The 9169-nt window shown below is 48.1% G+C and overlaps 1 protein-coding gene across 1 annotated transcript; it reads left to right on the top strand.

Moving 5' to 3' along the window:
- Positions 1 to 331: 331 nt before the first annotated feature.
- LOC147799516 (uncharacterized) lies at positions 332 to 2078 on the top strand. The gene is made up of 3 exons (XM_087133976.1): positions 332 to 350; positions 968 to 1792; positions 2068 to 2078. Exons 1-3 carry the CDS (start codon positions 332 to 334, stop codon positions 2076 to 2078), a joined length of 855 nt encoding a protein of 284 aa, XP_086990102.1.
- The last annotated feature ends 7091 nt before the right edge of the window (positions 2079 to 9169 follow it).

Here is a 9169-nt window from a genome sequence, read left to right as displayed (position 1 = left end):
TGTTCCATGTGTCAAACACATTCTTCTAAACAACGTGAGACAAAAATAGCGCCCTCTGGGGTCATTAGACGATATATGTCAGAAAAGACCAGTGAACTTTAGACATGTTTCGAGAATGTTCGATGAGAATAATATGTCTAGTTTACAGAGCTTGTAGCACTGTCTAGATATGGGTCATGCTGTCAACCACTGAATGTTTTGTCAACGTGTTATCTGTCCAACCAAGTATCCAAATTTCAAAATACCTGCACGATTTGAGCCTTAGACTATATATTAAACAGCTGATTTCTAGAAAATTGGGATTTTTGGAGTTTCATTTGTGTTGGAATTCATGGGGAAAACATCGGAATGTAAAATAATTGGACCGTGTAAAATATTTACAATTGTGATGTCTGGAAAGTTGAGTGTAGGGCTACCAGAAGAATCTATATCTGTAACACTTCTAATCAATTTGAGGCAAAATAAATTGCAGCTTCAAATAATTTATCACCGCGGGACATTGGAGGCTCTTGTCACTAAGTAGGTCCGTAGTGTACACTTGCGGTTGCTGGCACGGTGATTTAATGCCTCTTTTGCTTGAGCAGCCGTGGCGTTTGTTTGGAAAAGAGAAAATCTGTCTATTTTGCAAAAGCTATTTTGTTATTTATTCCCCTCGCCAATTCCAAGCGGCGGGCTCCTTCTGGGCCGACGGATGGAGCGAAGCGTTCTCGGGGGTGGCCTCGCAAGTCTTCCCGTCAAGATGCGTCGGTGGTCGCGGCCCTTGCAGGGTCTAGTGCACCGCAGCTTGCATCACCCGGTCCGGATACCACTATTATACCGTTGGCTACTGTCGGAATGATTCCAGAGAGTGCGAGTGTTGAGTCTACCCATGCAACGCCAGCACCCGCTACCATCAGTCGGCCTGGAGGGAGTTCGGCCCAAACTTTGGAGCCAGGTAAGCCCTCTGTTGCTACTCCTTTTGAATTAGCCCAGCAGCCTTCCAGTTTCACGCCCGTGGTGTCGGGAACTTCAGCTCCAAGAACATTGTCAATTACCTCCTCTTCCGATTCAAATATGGCATTAACTAGCGTCTGTGACGATCTCGGGGCCGCGATTCCTCAACATCCAAAAGACAAAACTTGGAGGGGGGAGTACGTAGAATTCGGAACCTCGTTGAAGTCGTCGCGCGGCACGGGCTTGGATAATTCCTTTGACGAGACGCTTTTTACAATCGGGTCCAATGAGTCCCCACTTTGGCAGATTCGTCCCAATAAGCAGGCTCCGCATATTACGTCTATCGAGCAGTGGACGTCAGCATTTCTAGTTTTTGCATCTGTGTATTTGTTGCGACATCCTACCCACGCTCATTCATTACTGAAGTGCGCAGACACTATTCGATCTGCAGCATTTCGACATGTGGGGTATGGTTGGCGCGAGTACGACATCCAGGTTCGATTGCGACAGGCGCGTGTGCCGTCTTGCTCTTGGGCAACTATTGATGTTGAACTTTGGCTGGTACTACTTGGTGCGCCCGTTTCGCACCAGCATAATTTTCGTCCGTATCAGCAACGCGAGCTTGCCCCCTCCACTGCCGCCAACCCCTGGTCCGATTTCGGGCGTGGTCGGCGCCCAGTCGCCGGGATTGGTCAACCTACATGTAACGACTTCAACCGCGGTCAGTGCATCCACCCCCTGTGTCGCTTCGCGCATCGCTGCTCCACCTGCAGGGCATTTGGCCACCCCACAATCCGTTGTCGGGGAAACTCACAGTCTCGCGTCACAGCACAGGTGCCGGCAGCTGACATCAACCCCGGTAAACTAAGTAGTATGCTCCCTTTTTTACGGGCTTACCCTAATACTCAGGACTCTCACATTTTGCAAGAAGGTTTTTTGCGCGGTTTCCGGGTAGGCTATTCAGGTCCCAGGGTTAGTACCTCTGCTCGTAATTCTGCATTTGCTCGCAAACATCCCAACATTCTGCAGTCAAAAATTGATCGTGAAGTTGCTTTGGGTCGCGTTGCTGGCCCGTTTTTGTCCCAGCTTCTTCCTCATTTCCGTTGTTCACCTATGGGCCTGGTGCCCAAACAGACTCCGGGTGAATTTTGGTTAATCCATAATTTGTCGTCCCCTATCGGCAAATCGGTGAATGATTTCATTGATTCCGCAGACACTACCGTTTCACACACGAGTTTTGATGAGGCGATAACTATGATCGCAGGTTTACCACGCAGTGCCCTGATGGCTAAGTCGGATATTAAGTCGGCCTTTCGTTTACTTCCCGTCCATCCAAGCGATTTTGATTTGCTTGGTTTTTCCCCATATTGGCCAATTTTATTTCGATAAATGCATGCCTATGGGCTGAGCTATATCCTGTGCTACGTTAGAGCGGTTCAGTACTTGCCTTGAGTACTGTACTCGTAAGGTGGCCGAATCTCCTAACATTGTGCGTTATTTGGTTGATTTCCTGTTCGTTGGGGCTAGTCATGCCAAGTGCACACGTTCCCTCCAATCTTTCAGAGTAGTTTATCAGCGATTTGGGGTACCCATCGCGGAACAAAAAAAACGAAGGTTCAGCTATGAACCTCACTTTCCTGGGTTTAGCGATCGATACGGTTGCAAAACAGATTCAAATCCCGACTGATAAGCAAGTTGCTTCACAAAATACGATTGTTAGTGTGCTCAATCAGAAGAAAATCACGCTGCGCAATCTTCAGTCCCTGCTAGGTCAGTAGAAATGGTAGTTAGTATTGATCAGTTTGACCTCTGATCCTTGACCGACTTCCAGTGCTTTATAGATCAGGTTGACCCCACTTCCGGTCGCGTGTGAGTAAGTCAGGTCGTTGGGGTTAGTGGGTCAAAGGTGCATAGTAAACGGTGAGTGGGCGAGAGGTCGACGGAGATGGTGGGTGTAACCGCGACAACGGTCGAGGAGGTGGAGGGGCTTGTGGAGAGGCCCAGAAAATCCAAAGCTCTCATTCCAATGACAGAATGAAAGTCTTCAAACAAACGGGGATCTCCAAGGAGAAGACGAAGAAGGGGAATGACATCCAGTCCTCCGTCGTCCGCTCCGTCGGCTTCTTGGCGGCTGACAGAAGCTCCCTCAACACGGCCCTTTCCGTCAGCTCCTTCAAGATCAGAGTAGCCATGGGGGACAAGGGCTGTCGGGCTGTGCACTCGATGTCGATGAACCATTGCCTGTGTACCATGTAGCACTGCAGTTCCAAGGGTATCGGAAGCATTCTTGCCAGGGTTTCTGTCAGTCGCCAGCAGATTTTTTTGGTTGTCCGGAACCGGCTGCGAGTTACGGCCGCCTCGACTGCATTCGCTGACAACATCTTTAGGCTCGTGGTGCGGCCCTGCAGCTGGTGGTGGTTGCCGTTCCATTTTCGGTAGCGACCGCACCGAGCTCGCTCCCACAGACGATACGGCGTGAATAACTGGACCCACTGACCCTTCTGGTAGTGGCGAAGAGCCAGCCTATTGAAAGTCTTGCTATTCGCAATGATGACGTCGGCGTCAGCGAAATTGTCTATATCGTCCAACATGAAAAAATATTAAAAAGTGATCATGTTCTTAGCCATCCATTGACCGGAATCGAGGAGACTTTGGCCTTCTTTTAGGGCTTTTTGGAACTCCATGCTGATTCCGTGAAGTAATGAAATACTTGACCGTTTCAGAGCGAATAAATTGCCTTTGTCACTTTGTGCGTTAATGGATTTTGTACACGCACAGAATTTGTGTAATCGAAGAACAAACGGAAAAGACCAAAATAATTCAAAATAAATAAAAAAAATGCCAACACGAAGAATTGAATCGGACGGTCTCAGTATGTACAGAGTGACGGAGATATAGATAAGAATAATTACAATGCGCGTTGTCTTTATGTGCATGGCGACGGTCAAGTGGAAAAAGTCAACGGTGACAGTCAAGTGGCAAGGGTCAGCGGTTGATATCTGAAGCGTGTAAAGGAAGAACAAACGAAAAAAGATCAAAATATCCCAGAATAAATATAGATATAGAAAGGAAGAGTCGAGCCGCACACTCGTTGTTATTGGAACGGTCAAGTCCGAACACGTGCAAGTTGATGACGCGTTAAATTTCTTTAACGACAAAAGAGACCGGATTAACTTAGAAAAATGATAAAGACGGGAAAAGAAACAAAGTATAAAGTTTGTTGTTGGCGAAGCACCGAATCGTGAGGGAACTCAGTAATGGCGGCGCCCTATATGTTGACTCCTTGTTACACTGCAGGCGTTTTGTACCATTCTTGCACGAACTTTTGTGAAGTACTTTATGCGATTCAGTTTTAGTGAGATTACTATAAGTTTTTTTGAGTAGTTGGAGTTCTTTGGGTAGTGTAACTACAAAGCAAAATGTCTGGAAACGGAGATCGCGCTTACGAAGACGAGGATCTTTTTGTTTCTCCCGATCCGACCGAGAGTCAACTCGACGAGTTACAAGCCATTGCGGATCGTCATCTCGACCATGCTGACGACGGTTACAACGAGGATCTGTTCCTTTCTCCGGATCCCACAGCAAGTCAGTTGGACGAAATACAGGCAATCGCCAATCGATGCCTGGGATATGCACCGCGTGATTTGAAAGCCGACGCGGCAGACGATACGGGAGAGGAAGAAGTGACTGAAGTAAGTAGCTCTCGGTGAACTATCCTGTTCCTAAAAAAATAGAAATAATTAACTTAATAAATAAATACTGAGGAAGTGGAAATGCATGCCGGGTAGGCTCGCTACAGTTTGAGCGTCTACTCTTTGTCAACATTGTTTTTTGTTTGTGTTTTTGTTTTGTTTGTTTTTTAATGAAGATAAAATTTAATAGCCTCTAGACAATGCTTACGAGAATCAATTTATAACATTTTTTGACTGAAATCTCTTTTAATGATTTCTATAAAATTTAGATACTCTTACAGAAAACCTTGCAAAGTGGTGGTGGACAATCCTCATTGAACGAAAGAGGACAGAGAGAAGAGGAGGTAGCGGTAAAGGGAGGTAAATCTCGGAATGCAAGAAAAAAGCGGAGTCCCTTTTCTTACCTCCAGGATGTAGACCAGAGTCCTCCCTCTAAAGTTGCCCATCAGCTTCCGTTACATGATTTTCCCCAGGCGCATGCCGACGACGACGACGCAGGCCCCGGTAGGTCGTCCACCAGTTCGCCAAAGAAGTTGAAAGGGGAACTGAACGATCTGTACCGCGCAGTCTCTTACAACAGTCGCTACATCCACCATCTACAAACGGCAGGCGAAGAATATACTTTTCGACTGATTTCGCGGCCCATTCGAAGCACCAAGGGGATTATCCGCACCATCGGTGCAGTAATCGAGTCGTTGCAGAGAAGACTTTTCGTCAGATTTTCTTCATTTGATCTAATCGGCGTATCTATCAATTTTCCGGAGGTCAGACATAATTTTTGGATGCCGTTCGGGACACTGAGTCGGGTAACGAAACTTTCAGTGACTAAAATGCTCAAAGTGTACCTTCGCAACCTCAAACGGATAATGACACTAGACGATAGTGTCACCATCAAAATAACGAGGGCGTTTCAAGATGCTCTGTCTGAAAATGACGACGGGGATTCCGAGGTAGTGGTCCACCCGAACAGACACACAGCTCGGAGGAAATGGAGACGAGACCATTCAGCACGACGAACGGTCTGGGGCACCGCAAGTAAGGCCCGGAGAGTTATACCGCATCGTATCGATAACGTCGCGCCAAGTGCGTAAATTTTGCACCCAGGGAAACGAATATACGTTGCGTTTCAATGACATCGAGCCAGTGCGCGGTATAGGTAATGTCTTAGATACTTTGGGAGGTTTTTTTCGGTCCATCATGGACCGTGTCCTGAGCAACACCGAACCTAAACACTTCGTTTCGTTCGAGATGCGTTTTCCTGACTTAGACCGAAACTTTTGGATGAGCTTCAGAAAAAAAGAAGATCTCTCCGTCCATGACGTTCTGTCTCACATCGAAAGAATTCTGCAGTCGAACGAGAGTGTCAGTATGAATGGGAATTTCGTCATTAGAGTCGTCACTGTTAAGATCGACAAGGGAGGTCATCCGATTCGCCGCCTCGCTCGTGGTAGTTCTGCGTTAGAGCAATGGCTCAAACAGAAGAGGGGGTGCTTCACCATCAAAAACCGAGACGAGCTTTGTTGTGCCAAGGCGATCGTCATTGCCAGAGCAGCCCTCCGACGTGAGGACGCTCAAACCAATTGGCATTCTGTTAGACTCTGTCGCGCTGAGGCCACTCGATTGGCGCTGGAACTGCATCGTCAGGCAGACGTTCCCCCACAGGCTTGGAAAAATCATTGAAATTCCAGCGTGTTCTGAGTGCCGACGGTCTGCAGCTCGTTGTTCTGTCTAAGGAGCTGTTTAATGCCGTCTGGTTCAAGGGGGAGGAAGCTCCGCAGAAGTTGTCCTTCTTTTTTTTTGTTCATCTATTTTTTCGACAACCACTATGCGGTTAGAAGATCCATGACCAGTTTTCTGTGCAGATAGTACTTTTGCAACGTTTGTCTCCGAGGATACGACGATAAAAGAAAACACAAATGGCTAAGTGTCTTTGTTGTTACCGGTCTTCCCCTGACTGCGATTTTACAAGTTGGGTTGACTGCCCAGACTGTAACAGGATGTTCAAGAGTCCGTCGTGTTTCGAAAAACATATGGAAAAAACGCCGCTGAGGAATGTGAAGACAAAGAAGGGCACTGCAGTCGTGGGTGGAAACTCTACCTGTTCGAAGATATATAAATGTTCTTGTGGAAAGACCATAAACAAGAAGCACCAATTGACGAAACAGATGCACGTTTGCGGCGAGGTGTACTGTCAGAACTGCAAACTATACCAAGACGCCGATCACCAATGCTTCATACGTCCCCTTCAATGTAGCCATAGCGTACCGGCTGATATCCACACGGATGATAGGGAGGAAGAGAGGGACCCAGTGGAGTTGATGGAGCGGGAGCTGGAAGACGTGGAGGCGGTTCAGTCCGGCAATGAAGGCGAAAGAAAAGAGGGCAAGCGTCCTCTCTACATCTTTTTCGATTTCGAGTGTCGGCAAGACGAGCAAGTGGACGAGAATAGCCTCGGGCCAGTGTACGGTCACGTTTCAAACCTTTGTGTTGCGCAGAGGGTTTGTTGACATTGCTTGTCAAACCAAGACATCTCGGCAGAATTTTCATGTCCTTCTTGCAGTCGGGGAACCACCAACGAGCACATTTTCAAGGGGGCAAACACGCGGGACGAATTTTGTGAATGGCTCTTCAATGAGGACGGCAGCCACAAAGGAGCGATCTGCATCGCTCATTATGCCTCGGGGTACGACTCCAACTTTGTCCTTCAGTTTTATACGAGCGAGCCATTCTGCCCAAGGTCGTTATGAACGGGGCTAAGATCCTGTCCCTCGAGGCCTTGGGGATCAGAATCATCGACTCCAAGAGCTCCCTGTCGATGCCTCTTTCAGCGATCCCCTCCACATTCGGACTGACGGAATTGAAGAAGGGATATTTTCCCCATCTCTTCAACACCAAGGAGAACGAGCGCTATGTCGGCCCTATCCGGACACGAAGTTTTACGACCCCGACGGAATGGATACGAAAAAGAGAGAGGAATTTTTGCAGTGGCACGCCAGTCAACGTAGGCGGCCTTTCGATCTACAGGAAGAAATGATAGAATACTGCCGCAGTGACGTCGACATACCACGGCGCGGGTCGTTGGAGTTCCGTTCGATTTTCATGCAGCATACCAATGTCGACCCCTTTGAATCCTCCATAACTATTGCTCACGCCTGTAACGTTGGATTTAGACAGAATCATTTGCGGGAAAACACGATCGCTATCATTCCAGCCGGAGGATACAGGAAGAATCACACTCAGTCTGTCGTGGCCTTGAGGTGGTTCAAGTGGGTAGCCCACTCCAGAAACATCCGTATCAGGCACGCACTCAACAGCGGCGAGGTCACCATTGGAAAATGTTTTACGCACAGAGACGTGACAACCCCGCTTACTTCGCTGAGCATGAGAGACCGCTATGAAGCCACCGTCCGGCGTACCTTGGATCTGAGACAGGCCGGATATAACGTGGAAGAAATGTGGGAATGCAACTTCCAACGAATGGCAGACAGTAATGGAAATCTACGAGTATTTTTAGATGATCTTCAAGAGGACGCCCAAGATGTGATCCCACCCCTCAATCCACGAGACGCTTTCTTCGGAGGAAGAACAAACGCTACCAGTTTATATCACAAATGCGGTCCTGATTAAAAAATAAAGTATGTGGACGTATGTAGCCTCTATCCCTGGGTTTGCAAGTACGGAAAGATTCCCCTGGGTCATCCCAAGATCATCACGGAGAATTTCGCAGCATCCATTGACGAGTACGAAGGATTTGTGAAAGCCGAAGTCTTACCACCGAGAATGCTGTACCATCCCGTTCTCCCACGCCACGCGGGCGGAAAGCTCATGTTTGCTCTGTGTGGAGAGTGTAGTGAAACTCAATAGATGACCCTCTGCGAGCACGAAGATTCTGATAGAGCTATCACCGGTACGTGGGTCACGGACGAACTGAAAAAGGCTGTGTCATTAGGATACCGCATCGTCTAAATTCTTAAAGTGTGGCACTTTGAGGAAACCGAGCAGTGCGACCCTGAGAGTAAAACAGGGGGGTTATTTACGGGCTACATCAACGCCTTCCTGAAGCTTAAACGGGAAGCTAGCGGATGGTCTCAATGGTGCGACCCGGAAGCAAAGAAAAACCGCTACATCCGAGACTACGAGCTACACGAAGGCATCAAGATCGACCCCAAAAATGTCAAGAGAAACGCGGGTATGAGGGCTGTGGCAAAGTTGATGCTCAACAGTTTTTTTGGGAGGTTTGGCCAGCGAGAAAACATGCCGATATCTGTCTACGTGGATTCCCCAAAAGATTATTTCGCGTTGCTTTTCGATGACCGGAAGACCGTCAACCGCGTCGACTTTGAGAACGAGGAAGTCTTGCAGGTCCAGAAGCAGCGGAAAGACGACTTTGTAGAGGCGTCTGGGTGAGCGTGTCCTCTATTACGACACGGACAGCATCATATACGTCGTCAAGGATGGAAAGGGTCAATACGAACCTCCTCTGGGCGACTACTTCGGCAACCTCACCGACGAGTTAGAGAAAGACTACGGACCGGGAAGCTACA

The sequence above is a fragment of the Acanthaster planci genome, linkage group LG03 (assembly GCF_054643075.1).
Source record: "Acanthaster planci isolate LZ-2023a linkage group LG03, COTS_SCS, whole genome shotgun sequence".
NCBI lineage: Eukaryota > Metazoa > Echinodermata > Asteroidea > Valvatida > Acanthasteridae > Acanthaster > Acanthaster planci.
This window is presented reverse-complemented; position numbering and strand designations above follow the sequence as displayed.